The sequence below is a fragment of the Typopeltis vanoorti genome, chromosome 3 (genome assembly GCF_054136105.1).
Source record: "Typopeltis vanoorti isolate ZY-2024b chromosome 3, IOZ_Tvanoo_1.0, whole genome shotgun sequence".
In the NCBI taxonomy this organism is placed as follows: domain Eukaryota; kingdom Metazoa; phylum Arthropoda; class Arachnida; order Uropygi; family Thelyphonidae; genus Typopeltis; species Typopeltis vanoorti.
The window spans coordinates 161058359-161072879 of NC_143551.1; the positions used below are offsets into that span (position 1 = coordinate 161058359).

The following is a 14521-nucleotide window of genomic DNA, read 5'->3' on the forward strand; positions in this document are numbered from 1 at the left end:
TCGATTTTCTCGAGTTTCCGGGACGATAAACCCGCTTGCCCATGCCAGAGATCGACTCACTCGGAAACCAGTCGAAAAAAGGCTTAGAAAAATTTCTTCTAGTCACCGACTAGATTCAAAACCAAGAAGTCTTCCTTCGTGCGGTCAAGCATCATGGTAGCTCAGTGTATGTGGCAAACGCCACATCCACTGAGCTACACAGGCTACTATCACTTACTTTCAATACTTTATCTGCCAGATTGTCTTTGCAGTCTGGCAGATAAAGTATTACCAAAATACAGCTGACATTCATTACAGCAAACCCATAAATATTGCAAAGAAGAGTTTGCTATTGTAAATTGCTTTTAATGGACTTTGAGTGGGATTTTTTAATAGTTTGTGACAGCAAAAAAAAGTTTGTCATAATGGTGTTTACAAGTTAAAAACAAACTGGGCAAGAAAAGAAGAAAACAAGAGGACAAAAATAAACATTCTGATAGCTTATAGTCACTGAAGCTTACATTATTTCATGAATGGGTACAATAAATCACACTATGGTTTTACTTTAATATTTCATTCAGTCAAGTAAAATACAGTTAAATATTAGTACTCACTCTGTAGTTGATTGCAAATGTGGACACCTGAAGTGCCATAGATATTATATACACTGTACTATTTAACAATGAAGGCTTAAATTCTGCTTCTAAATTTGCAAATTTTTCAGCCCTATTTAAAAAAAAAAAGTATGAAACAAATACATTCTGAAATTCCAATAATTAAAAATTAAATGGGATATATTTATGGATATTAAAATAACAAACAGAATGGGTAAATGAGAAGTACATCAGTAAAAATCCAATAACAAAACTTATTACACTCTTTTCTTTAATAATAATAATAATAATAATAATAATAATAATAAGTGAATCCAATATTTCAGTAACAACTTTCAGGGTAGATAAACATGAGGTACACTCAATATATAGACAACTATTTCCTATGAATATTAATAAACTACAGGATATGGTACTAAAGGTCTGAATGGTATTATAATTGGAAAAAAAAAAAAAAGGATCACAAGTGGGTTGTTATCTTTCAAATCCATTTGAAAGATAATATGTAAAAAAAAAAAATATGCAAAGGATAATTGTAAAAAAAAAAAAAAAACACCATCCATTTGACACATTGAATGTGGAGTTCCCAGCATCGAATGGAAAACATGGATCTGCACAAAACATTCAGAACTAAGGCTCACAACATGGATTTCCATGGTAGGACCACAATATGAGAGCCCCACATTACCCAAAACCAATATGCAGCATCCTCTTCAGTGTTTCAAAGAGCATGTACAGTGGGACATGGAAGTGGAAAACTGTGCAATTTGTATGGAGCAACAAATCGCACTACATTCTCTACCAAGCAGATGGACAGGTGTGGCAAATGCCCAATAAGTATCTTAGTAGAGTACATAACCCCCACTATGAAATTTGGAGGTGGCAGTGTGCTGGTATAGTTCTGTTTATCCAGTCTTTCAGTGTGATTTGAATCTACAGACTACCAGTTGAAAGCAGAGAAGATACTGACTTAGCCAACTAGGTCAGATGTACAGATTTTTTCTTAAAGACAATTTTTTTTCTCATGGATAATACACATACTAACAAATCTATAGAAATATGAGAATATGTATATGCATATATTATACATAAAGCTTAAGTTTTCAAAGATTGTAAACAATGTAATTATCACTAACAAACAAAATAATATTTTATACTAAAGATCTAAAACACTGAAAACCAGAAGAAAAAATGTATACATAAAATTTATACATACCTTGGAGGAGATCTATACTTGGCTTCTTTGACTAGATATACTAGACATGAAAAGTGAATAGCAAACTGCAGTAAAACTGTTAAGACTGTATATAAATTAAAAATATTAGGCAGAGGCCTCTCTTTTGATAAAGTCTTCAGTGGCTGTAAACATACAAAAATTTTTTTATATTATTCATTCTTATAAAGAGTACATGTTAGAGTATTAATTCAACATGTATGTTATAAAGTTTAGACATCAGAAATTCTCAAAATCAATGAATTATACCTCCCAGAGGGAAATGTACCTGACATGTACCCTCAAAAGGTGTACAGGATATGACAGTACTACATGAAAAATTTACATCATTACTAACTTCCTATCTACAATTTTCCTCCAAATCAGTCTGCTACTTGTCAAGACTCCAATATTATCATTATCAGATCTATTTCTATCGTCTAAGGCACATTGTACCGTATCAATCCACTTATATCTTGGTCTTCCTCTGGGACGTTTTCCTCCCAACCTGGCAGAGAACACTTGTTTTGCTAATCTTTCCTCACCCATTCTTTCCCCACCCAAGATTAGCTCTGCTAACGCATTCCTGGATGCTGACAATGTCAAGTTCTATCCTAATTTCCTCATTTTTAATATGATATTGTCATTGATGCCATCTGTTCATGCCTCTAATCTTTCTCAGGACTCTCATATCTGCGAATCTAGTCTTTGGTCAAGTGTTTTACTTCTGACCCAGCTCTAAGATCCATAAGTTAAAACTGGTTTGAACACTCCTTTGTACAGCCAATTTAGAGTTCCAACTAATTTCTCTTTTATTCCATGTGAATTTATTCAACTGACTTCCTACCATACTAGCTTTGTTGATTCCATATTTAATTTACCATCTTCAGAAAAAATCGTGCCTAAGTAGCAGAAATGTTTAGCTTGTTCCACAGGTTCCCCATTCACAACACAGTTCACATTATCAAAAATTCTACCTATTTTCATTATCTTTGTCTTTTTAATGCTGACCTTCATACCATATCTATTGGAACAGTTATTCAATTTAGTGAGGGAATCTTGCAAACTTGTAGCAGATTTATTTAGAAGTATAACATCATCCGCATAAAGCAAAGAGCTGACATTAACATCTCCAATTCTGATATCATGTTTAATACCACCTTCCTTCATAATGTGATCTATATAGAAATGATTTAACATTAAACCATCTTCCTGTACTTCCTTCAATTCTAACTGCCGGCTTACAACTCAAATACAGAGTAAGTATTGATTGATATAATGCCCCCATTGACACCATGTAACTGTAGCGTATTGAATAGCTTCTCTCTTAGCATCTTGTCATATGCCTTTTCCAAATCGACAAAACTTAAATACAGATCTTTTGTTATATTCCCATGCTTTCTCAACTATTTGTCGTAAAGTGAAGATCTGATCCTAACAGCCTCTATTTGGCCTGAATCCAGCTTGTTCTTCACAAAGCTTTCCTTCCATAATTCTTCTCAACCGTTTCTGAGTGTTCCTGGCAAGATCTATGCAAGTATACTTGCATAGATCTTGCTAGGAACACTCAGTAAGGAAATACCTCTATAATTCTCACATTCATTTTATTTCCCTTTTTGTATATGGGTACTATTAGAGCTCTATTCCAATCATCAGGAATTCGTCCCTCTGTCCAGACTTTCTGAACTATGCAGTGCAGCCACTGAAAGACTTTTATACCACCACACTTCAGCATTTCTGGCCAAATATCATCTACTCCTGCTGCCTTTCCACATTTCAAGCCTTTGATGGCTTTTTCTACTTCAAGTACGAATATGTATTCCTGACTGCATGCCTGTTGAGTGTTTTTTTACCACTGTGCTATCACTGCTGTTTCATTTAGTAATTTTTCGAAGTAATTACTCCATACTTCAAGGATATCTTTTTCTCCTGTTTTCATGTCACCTTTTATCATCTCTAACTCCTTTTACAGCACTCTTTCCTCCATTTCTAAGCTTTTCAACAACCTCCAGAATATATTTCCATCTTCTTGAAATTTATTTTCTATGTTCTTGTCAAAGTTCTCCCATGACTTTTGTTTAGCTAGTTTTACACAGTGCTTTCTTACATTTGTCTCGGTATTCTCTAAGAGCAAAAGCTGACTTATTTGCCAGGAACTTTTGATATGCTTTCTTCTTTTCCTTCACTGCCTCTTTAACTTCCTGTGTCCACCAGGGAGTTCTGATTTTTCTATCCTTGCACACAACCTCATCACATGCCTCTCTGGCTGATTCAATCAGGGTTTTCTTCAAGGCTTGCCACTGAATCTCCAAGGTTTGGTTCCTGTTCTCAAACTCTTTCATTTTTTCTTCAATAAGCTTTGTGTATTTTAGTCTACAGTTCACATCTGAGAGCTGCTCAACTTTTATTCGCTTTAAAACTTTCTTACATGTTATTCTTCTCAATATGAAATTCAATTTTATCCTGCTCAAAGACTAAATAGTGATCGCTTACAATTTCAAATCCTCTGTACACTCTGGTGTCCTGCACAAGGGAAAAAACATCAACAATAACATAGTCAATGAGACTTTTCTTATTCCTTGCCTCTTCTCTCCATGTGAATTTGTGCACATTTTTATGTTGGAACACGGCGTTAGTAATAACCAGTCCATATCCTGAGCAGAAATCCAACAGGTATTTGCCATTATTAATAGCTTTGCTCTTTTCTCCAAATATTTTTGCATGTCTGACAATCATTTCCTACTGAGCTTTTTAGATCCCCAACAAGGACCAACTTTTCCTTTTACATTGTGTCAGTTGCTTTTTCTAAAGCCTCAAAAAATTCCTCCATTTCTATCTTAGTAGAACCTTCTGTGGGATCATAGGCACAAATAAGTCTCATTGTCCAGTTCCCCATTCTGATATTTGACCACATCACTCTACTTGAGACTGCCTGCCATTCAAGAAGATCAGCCTCATATTTAGTGTTGAATACTATGACTACTCCTTCTTTTCCTTGATTGTCATTGCCTGAATATAACATTTTGTATTTATTGTTCAGAAAGATCTCACCAGTTTTTGTCTTTTTTTGTTTCACTCATCCCTATTATGTCAATCTGGTACTAATCTAATTCCTCAGCTAGCTACATTTCTTTGCCATTCAGGCTTATGTCGTGATAGTACCAATCTTTAACTCTGGTGATGGTGAGTTGGTTTTTTTTTTTTTTTTTTTTCAGATTTGTTCCAGTAGCTGACTTTTCACTGTTCGCCCTGGCGAAAACAATGAGGGCCTTGTTTAACCAGGCGACGCCTCAGCTGGCATGAAATTTTTTCATGTACTATAATTTTGTATATTGGTTTAAGCCAATAAGAATACAATTTGGTCAGCTAAATCCCAAATTACTAGCCGATCCTCTTTCGTTCGGTATCCAGGTAGATACCCAACAGGGTGCACCACGAGAAGGTGAGGATTGGACATTAGGTCAGAAGTCCTGGTCGGTTCTCTGCATTCCTTTAAAGGCTATGTGGAGGTCTCGTCTCAGTTATACAGCTTTGACCCTTAAGCACACTGAGTAATTACTTTAAAATACTTAAATGAGTGACAGAACTGTAGTCAAAAACTTTCAAGAGAAATGCAAAACAGGAGTACATATCAAAGTTTAGACATCAGAACTTTTCAAAATCAATGAATTATACCTCTCAGAGGGAAATGTCAAAAATGAGAACAAGTTCCTCAAGTATTGAGTAACTTGAATTTGAGGTAGAAAAAACCAACAAAAACTTAAAATGTGGAAATGCAGCTGGAGTAGATATTCAATCAAAAATGCTCAAATATGGAGGTATAAAAGTTTTGCAGTAACTACACTGCATAATCCAGAGGAACTGGTCAGAAGGCTGAATTCTACAAGATTGGATTTGAGATCTCAAAACATCCATCCATAAAAAAACAGAAAAGCAAAGTTTGCATGTGAGGTAACTTCATGACTGAGCTATATCAATTGCCTTAGTATTGCATAATGCAGAGAACATATGCTTACAGACAAGTATAATGCTATGCATTATAGGAAGGGTCATTACCCAGACCAGTTTCGATCTTTACTAGATCTCATCAGTGAAAGCCAGACCTAAAAGTGATACCAACGCTGAAGTAATGCAGAAGACATATTTCCACATACAAGTAGTTAAAGGTATCATACCTTATTACTAAAATACTCTGGATTAAGGATATGTGTTGAATTTTTTTTTGTGCATGGTTATAGTATCAACTAAAGCTGCCAAGAAGCCAAAGATGCCAGTCGTGAAGTTCAAGCGCAAACTTTGTTTGCTTACACTTGGATAAAGGATGAAACCAAGAAAATAATTTCTTTTCATCTTTAATTTATACTATAACCAAGTGAAAAAACATTGAACATCTATCTCTAATCCAGAGTATTTTAGTAATAAGGTATGATATCTTATGATTACTTATATATAGAAATATGACTTCTATATAGCAGCTCATTTGTAATTCTAAGATATTTCTATTGCAGCATTCAATTCCAACGATAAGCCCTTATTTATTCCAAAATTAAAGCTTGACCAGTTCTTTTACATATTCTTACAGCATTTGCTAAATAGAATTTCCCCTTGAGTCTAATTAGAGGTTGGTATAATTTTAGTGTCCCATTATCATTTAAGGAATGGAAGTTGATTTAAAAAAGTATTCAGTAAATAATTTCTGATAACCAATATTAAAACTAGCTTCCTTATTCATTATCCAAAAGATGAAGATTGGAGTATGTAGAACACGTTGTCATTGTAAACTTCCTTATTATGCACGTTGTTTAATTTTGACGGTATATATCAGAACACAGAATTATAAGTAAATAATTATTTATTGACTTATTGCTGATAATTCGCTGGTGTTATAACCAGCATCTTCAGAGCACAAAAACACAGTTTGTCACAGTATGTGAGACTACAACAACATGGTGTAACAAAGGGACTAGTTTAACAAAATTGTAGCAACACAAAGACTAAGTCCTAATTAGGCACCCTCTATCTAAACATACAAAAAAAAATAAATTGTAGCAAGAACACAAAGACTAAATTTGTAAAAAAAAAACAGAGAGAGAAAGCAAGTACCAGTTATGTCTTAAGATGACTGTCTCCCAAATCTTAGGCAAATTTATACAGCCATATTTGTTGAGATTTGGAGTGTTTCAAGGCTTCTGTTGCTTCTAAGAACAATCTCTGACTTGTAAAAGCTTCTGTGCAGTACTCTTGTTTGCTTCCAGTTGATCCTGTGTGCAAGGGTATCCAAAGCATGGTCTGCTAGGCCCGACTTGTAGTCTTGCATACTGTGACAAACTGTGTTTTTGTGCTCTGAAGATGTTGGTTATAACACCAACAAAATACCAGCAATAAGTCATTAAATAATTATTTACTTATAATTCTGTGTTCTGATATATACCGTCAAAATTAAACAATATGTATGACGAACACATAAGCCTTTCTACACGTTTCCTTATTACACAGTCATGAACCAGTTTGAAAAAAGTGGATTAGCAGACTATGTGCTAAATACCCTACATGCAGTTATTATTATTATTATGAGAGACTTCCAGGAAGTCAGGGACTCACTGAGGGAGGCCACATATCACTCACATGTCATACCTTCTCTTGAATTCAGTAACACTATCTGCACTCACAACTGTTAAAGGCGAGCAGCTATTTCACACACCCTCTAGGAGAGTAAAATCTAGCCCTCTAGAAAATCAAAAATTCCATCTACTGTATTCTGTATGATCCTTTCAAAAGTGTTTAGGCTTCTATCATGTCATCGGGACTTGAAAAATTTTGTGTTGGCTCACCAGTCAGGCACATCTCATTCACCAGATGTTAGTCTGCCATGTACTCTGCAATGGTCACCTAATGCATCATAGTCATGTTTTATTCCTTAATGCTATGCCTTATTATTTTGTTAATGCTAAGTAAGCAAACTGCAATACAACAAAGAAGACAAAAAGTGCATGAAAATTGCAAAACATCTGTAATACAATCAGAACCTATCCTTCTGAAGACATCTTTAGTCAGGCCCTCACAATGACAGAACTAGAAACAGCAATTACTCAACTGACCCTGACAAATCACCCAGAATTTATCTTATCTTTGGACACATGATTAAAAACATGGGAAAAATAGCCAAAAAACTCTGAAGATATTTAACACTTCCTGGAATACAGATAAACCACCAAAAATCTAGAAATCATTGGTCATTATATCCTTATTAAAACCTAACAAAAACCCTAGTGATGGTAAAAGCTACCGACCAATAGCTTTGATTAGCACTCTCTGCAAACTAAACGAAAGAATAATACAAACGGAGATTTATGAACTGGCTCTTAGAAAATAACAAGATTAACTTCTACCAAACTGCATACAGGTCTCAACACAGTACAGAAGATCAATTATTTTATAATAAGTTTAGTTTAATCCTTTAAACAAGTGTGAGCAAACAAAGTTTGTGCCTGAAAATATCTTCAGAACTGGGGTAAGTCCCGATGCTATGCATTACACATATCCGCAAGGAGATGTGCTTTGCATTATGGGAGATACTGAGATAGGAGTGATGAGAGCTTTCTCCATCTTTGCAACGAGTTGCCTGGTGTTGTACTGCCTACCTTACCCCAGTCCTGAAGATACTTTCAGGTGCAAACTTTGTTTGCTCACATTGGATAAAGGATTAAACTAAACTTATTATAGTCTAACCAAGTAAAAAATAAACTCTCATCATCAATTATTTTATCTTTGCCAATCGGTCATAGATGGCTTTGAAGAAAAACCACCAATGAAGACAACAGCAATATTCTTGGATCTCACAGCTGCCTTTGATTACATTTGGAGACAAAAATTAATAAAAATTGCATACAATACTGTAATAAGTCGGAATGCATTAATTTGGATTTCTGATTTCATGAAAGGAAGAAAAATTAAACTAAACGTTAATGGAATTTATTCAACATGCATCGAACTTGGGCTGGAATCCCACAAGGTTCTGTCTTAAGCCCACTGCTATTTCTTATCTATATGAACAATATCCATCCTCCCGTAACAAATGACACAAAAATAGAATGCTACGCAGACGATATAGCAATCTGGCACACAAGCAGTAATCCTCAAAAATCTGAAAAAGTCCTAAATAATTCAATAAAAGGCTTAGAAAGATGGGCAAAGGAACTTAAATTACAGATAAATCCAGAAAAAACAAAACTGAGAATCTTCTCCACTGATAGAAAAATTAAACACAATTTCAACCCCCAAATCAAAATATATAATACCAAATTAGAAAAAACAGTCTCCAAAATACTTAGGTCTAATCCTAGTTACTGAACTGAGATTTACAACTCATATTACAAATATATATAATAAAGCTCTTAAAAAGCTTAATATCATCAAAAGGCTTTGTGGAGGAAAGTGGGGTACAAAACTGAAGACACTCAAAACTACATATACTGCACTCATACGACTCACTATGGAATATGCCTCAATCTGGACTCCAGCTTCTGCAAGCTCAAAAGTAAAACTTGACAGAGTACAATCAAGGGCAGCAAAAATCATTATAGGTGCAGTCTCATCCACAAATAATTTAAAAGCTCAACAAGAGTGTGGAATTCACATATTAGAAGACAGAAGAAGAAAACTCAACAGTTAAATTCACTAACAGAATCAGGAGCCACCAACAGGATCACATCTCACTCAGGACTTTCGATACCTGGACAAGAAAATCTAGACTAAAGAGATCATCGATCATGAAATTAGAAAACAGATCAACTTAAACACCTGTCCATTGAAACAAGCAAAGAGCTATTCCTTTCAACTATTCTACCAAAAAATACAATGATAAACTTAAATCTCTAGAAAACTCAAAAAAAAAAGGATTCACAGTAAGAAAATAAAAGAAAAGGACTTGACACTATACATCACTTAAATAATCTAAACCATGTCATCATTGCCTGCAGTGATGGATTATCTGGTGTAGCACTCAACCAAGGAGATTCAGGGGTTTTTCTAACTCTACCTGGAGGCAAGGAAATGCAAATGAAAACCACAGCTGGCAAAATAGCTTCAAACTTCACTTGTGAATTAACAGCCATACAAACAGCTCTCAAGTTCTAACTCTCTAATCCAATAATAAACATTACAGAAGGAATAACCATCTACAGCGACTCTAAATCTGCACTTGAAGCATTAAAAAATGGAAAAACAAAACTCACACAAGAAATTCATTAACAATGTTAAATTTGAAAAATAAGAACTGCACACTGCAATGGATACCAGCCCATGTAAATATTGAAGGCAATGAAAGAGAAGACAGACTAGCCAAAGAAGCAAGACATTTACTTCAAAAATTACACCCAATATCACTAACTGATGCTAACTCTGTCGCCAAAATAAGATTGGTAAAACAAACACTCAAGAAGAAGAATGAAATGAGTGCAGTTAACGAAAATAGAGAAATAACCACAATCATCACCAGAATAAGAACGGAACATTTTAAAGGCGTGAAAATCCAGCCAGATGGTAGTAGGAGCTATGAAGCATGCAAGAACTGTCCAGGAGTTGAACTAACATCTGCCCATATTTATTCTTGTGCAGCAATTGCTGCTGCTCTACAGAAAATTGACAATAATCCTAAGAAAAGCTCTACTCCATCAAAGTTCGACAGATTGCCAAAGCAGTTCTACAGTTTCACGGTCATATCTAGAAGCTCTTTAATGGACTTGACAACAATAACAATGCCATGGCTAATTTTAACCTTGCATAACTATCAATGTTGAAGTAAATATGTTAACTGCTTATGTATTAGTGTGCTTATTAGCCTGTGAAGAAATATTCACACATTTCACAAGTGATACAAGACCATTTATTATTATTACTTTTTTAATTACTAGCATTTTTTGCTAAATATTAGCTTCTAACATTTATGTCTTGAATTGCTTTTTATGGAAAAAAGCAAACAATATCTTCTTCGCCATTACAAGCAAACACTGGAAACTCTCAATGTCATTAAAAAAAACTCAATAAAATAAAACCCTTGGGTCTCCACATATAACTAAATTTACATGAGTGTGTTTTCAAATTTTGATTGGCTCCAAAACACTGTTGGATAGAAAGGGCTAGAGAGTTTGTGACATAGCAGCAACACGGAAAACAATCTAAAAATTTAGGTTAGAATCAATATCACGAGATATTTTGGCAAAATAAATATTTTGCCAAAATATTTCATGATATTAATTCTAACCTAAATCTAGTAACAACTTTCTAAGTTTTAATATCCACTATTAATGGTCAATTCTGCATATTCCATCACTGGGTAAGATATAAGCTATATAAGATAAAACGGTGCATGCATATCCTATCCTCTAACTAGATATATTGCAAAGTTCACAAAATCAGTGGTAATTAACAAAATAGGTATATGTTATGATCACCATTCCTCAATAGATGAGAAGTAAAGAAAACATATAAAAACCTATTTATGACATAAAACAGAATCAGTATCATGTAAATAAAACTGATGGTTAAAATGAAACTTCCCTTCCAATTTTTTTTTACCCTCAACTAAAAATTCTCACTCATCACAGACGAGCAGATGAGCACATTTTTCCAGACATGCATATCACTCATCTTTCTCCTGTTTGCTAGCATCTGCCCCGGGACTAATGAGTGTAAGTGCAGGATTGACTGTACAGAAATAGCTACCCTGAAATAAATAACTGAGTGTAGGAATGATTGTGAAAAGCTGGTGATTTTCTCAGGTTTTGAACTGGAATGGGTAGATAATGACAATGTGTAAGGGTAACTGTGGACCCAAGGGAATGTTGAAATGTATATACACAAATGCCCAAAGTAGCAGAAATAAAGCAGAAGAGTTTGAAACATTGGTTGGCTCAACTTGGCCAAAAATTATTGCCATCAGCAAGAACTGGTTGTCAGAGAATCATGTAATTACAGGGATAGTATGTAACAGATATTGTAATTTCAGAGAAGATAGAGGAAATAGGGCAAGAGGAAGGGCATTATTAATGATAGCTGAAGAACTCCAACCAAGAAAAATAGAAGCTAAGGAAAATTGTAGATCTGAGGGGAAATGGTTCATCTGAGGCTGTCTTATGTGAGATAGAGGCCAATAGAACAAAATATATTGTTAGTTGTTGCTTTAGACTTGGGATCCAGAAAAAAAAAAAATGTGGATGCCATGCACAATGAGTGAAGGATGAGCAATCATCATGGGAGAGTTCATCTGCATCCCCATTGGAAGGAGGAAAGGGCACATGGCAAAATGGAAATTATACAGTTACTAAGGGATAATTACTTGAAACAGCATGTGATGGAGGGAACTAGGGGTTTGATTGTGTCAGTTCTAGTAATAGCTATAAATCTATCTATAACTATTCGTGTATTGAGGCTTAAGTGAAGAATTCATGTTGGAGGTTTAATGGAAAATTATCAGCACTGAGAAGGATTAAAACAAATTTTAACTTCCATTATTTCATCTCAGTCATAGAGACATCTTCAGGGATTACAAAAAACTTCTTTGTAACAATACACACAAATACAACACAATGATAAGTAAAACAAGTGAGTGAAACTAAAGGCCTATCTAGGAGGTGCACCCTCTCTGGGCATCTGCAGGTGGCCTAGGATGTAAAGAGGGATCTCGGATAATTAATGTTTCCCAAATTTTGGGAAGTTTTATGCAGCCATATTTGTTTAAATTAGGTTGATTCCTGAGTGTAGATGCAGATTCAAAAAACAGTCTTTCTTTTTTGAATTTACTATAGTGGAGCATGGCGGTTTTTTCGAGGAAATCCTGTGGGTTGTATCCAAAACATGGTCTGCAAGGCCAGATTGACCATAATCATGATTGCAGATGTATGACTTGTGTTCTTCTAACGGATGGTTGCTGATCTGCCTGTCTGTTCAAAGTAAGCCAGCTTACAGGAACAAGGTACTCTATATACTCCAGGCACTGAGAGAGGAGGGAGCTGATCTTTGGTGGAACGGATGAGGGTAGTAAGTTTACGGTGGGGCTTAAAAGCTGTACGGAGGTTGTACTTTTTTAACGACCTGGTTATTTTTTTCTGATGAGCCACAGATGTAAGGTATGGTAATGGCATTTCTGAAGTCCTTCTGAAGAGATGGTCGGGGAATGGGGAAGGACTTGATTATTATTTTAATTCTGTAATCACTATAGCAATTGGAAAGGAGGGTGTTGTGTATGTGTTTGAGTTTAGTTGAAAGGGTGGTTTCACTGGAATAAAGATTGTGGGCTCTATTGGTTAGAGTTTTAATAATGCCATATTGTTGAAAGGGGTGGTGGTGGTGTGGGAGAGTTTGTGAATGTATCTTGTGAAACATTAATTATCAGAGATCCCTCTTTACATCCTAGGCCACCTGCAAATGTCCAGAGATGGTGCACCACCTAGATAGGACTTTAGTTTCACTCCCTTATTTTACTTATCATTGTATTGTATTTGTGTGTGTTGTTACAAAAAAGTGTTTTGTAATCCCTGAAGATGTCTCTGTGACTGAGACAAAATATTGGAAGCATTAAAATTAGTTTTAATCCTTTCTCAGTGCAGATAATATTCCATTAAACCTCCAACATGTATCTATAACTACAGTAGTGCCTCTGCCTTCGACTGGGGAAAGTGGCCATGCAGTCGTGTTGCTTAACATGCGGAAATTCATTATACAAATTATGGAAACAACTACTATGTTAAAGTAAAAACTTCAGTTTAATATAAACCAAAATAATCACTCAACGTTTCGATCTTCACATTAAGGTCATCATCTGGAGAATACACATATATACAAAGAAACAAGCTACACTACAATCTACATGGTATGCAAAAGTTACACCAATTGTTACACCAATCTGGTCAACCATTAAAACTACTGGCCTGACCTCTGGTGGGAAAAAAACTTAATACATCAATGCTAGTCCTGTTATTATTATCTATTTAGTTACAAAAAATAAGCTAGAGAGCAACATGCTCTCACATAATTATTCGTATAAGTACACATATAAATTAGAACAAAAGAATATGTATGGTGGCCAATAAGCACTGAAAATATTGCTTAGAGTCCTAAAATCAGGGTTTGCTGGAAAACTTGAATAACTTAAGTGGGCTGAATGTGTGTCATCCAAATTCTTGGGATTTTTATGCAACCATTAATGTTAAGATTGGCATGGTTAGATTATAATTAGATTATCTAATGAACAAGCTCTTAAAAAGAATTACAAATTATTAGCAATACATTTATAAATAATGGCTAAAGCAAAAATACTATCAATAAAGTTCTTCATAAAACTTCATCAGAAAAATAAAGCAAAAACCATAGCTATCCCATACATTAAAATTATCAGAAAAAATAAATAGAATTCTACACCATTATAATCTTAATGCTACTTTTAAACCACCTATAAAATTAAAAAAATAGATTAAACTCCTCGAAGGATCCTCTTTCCCCACTGGGTCACCCTGAAATATACCACATCTCACATAATTATGTGAGAACACAGTGCTCTCTAGCTTAATTTATTTTTTGTAACTAAATGGATAATAATATTAGTGTTTTTTTTCCAACAGAGGTCAGGCTAGTAGTTTTAAGTTGACCAAATTTGCTTAACTTTAGCATACCATGCATATTGCAGTGTAACTTATTTCTTTGTATATATGTGTATACT

At 34.7% G+C, this 14521-nt stretch overlaps 1 protein-coding gene across 5 annotated transcripts in view; it reads right to left on the reverse strand.

Moving 5' to 3' along the window:
* The window catches only part of LOC150108709 (endoplasmic reticulum transmembrane helix translocase), a 647746-nt gene that overhangs the window by 78672 nt on the left and 554553 nt on the right, over positions 1 to 14521 (reverse strand). For all 5 annotated transcript variants that reach the window (XR_016548145.1, XR_016548143.1, XR_016548146.1 and 2 more), the window contains exons 22-23: positions 1810 to 1952; positions 594 to 705 (exon numbers count right to left, since the gene is read on the reverse strand). Coding sequence is in view for 1 of the 5 variants with exons in the window: in XM_090390936.1 (XP_090247062.1) it covers positions 594 to 705; positions 1810 to 1952 (255 nt within the window). In the remaining 4 variants the exon portion in view is untranslated. The remainder of the gene's footprint in view (positions 1 to 593; positions 706 to 1809; positions 1953 to 14521) is intronic.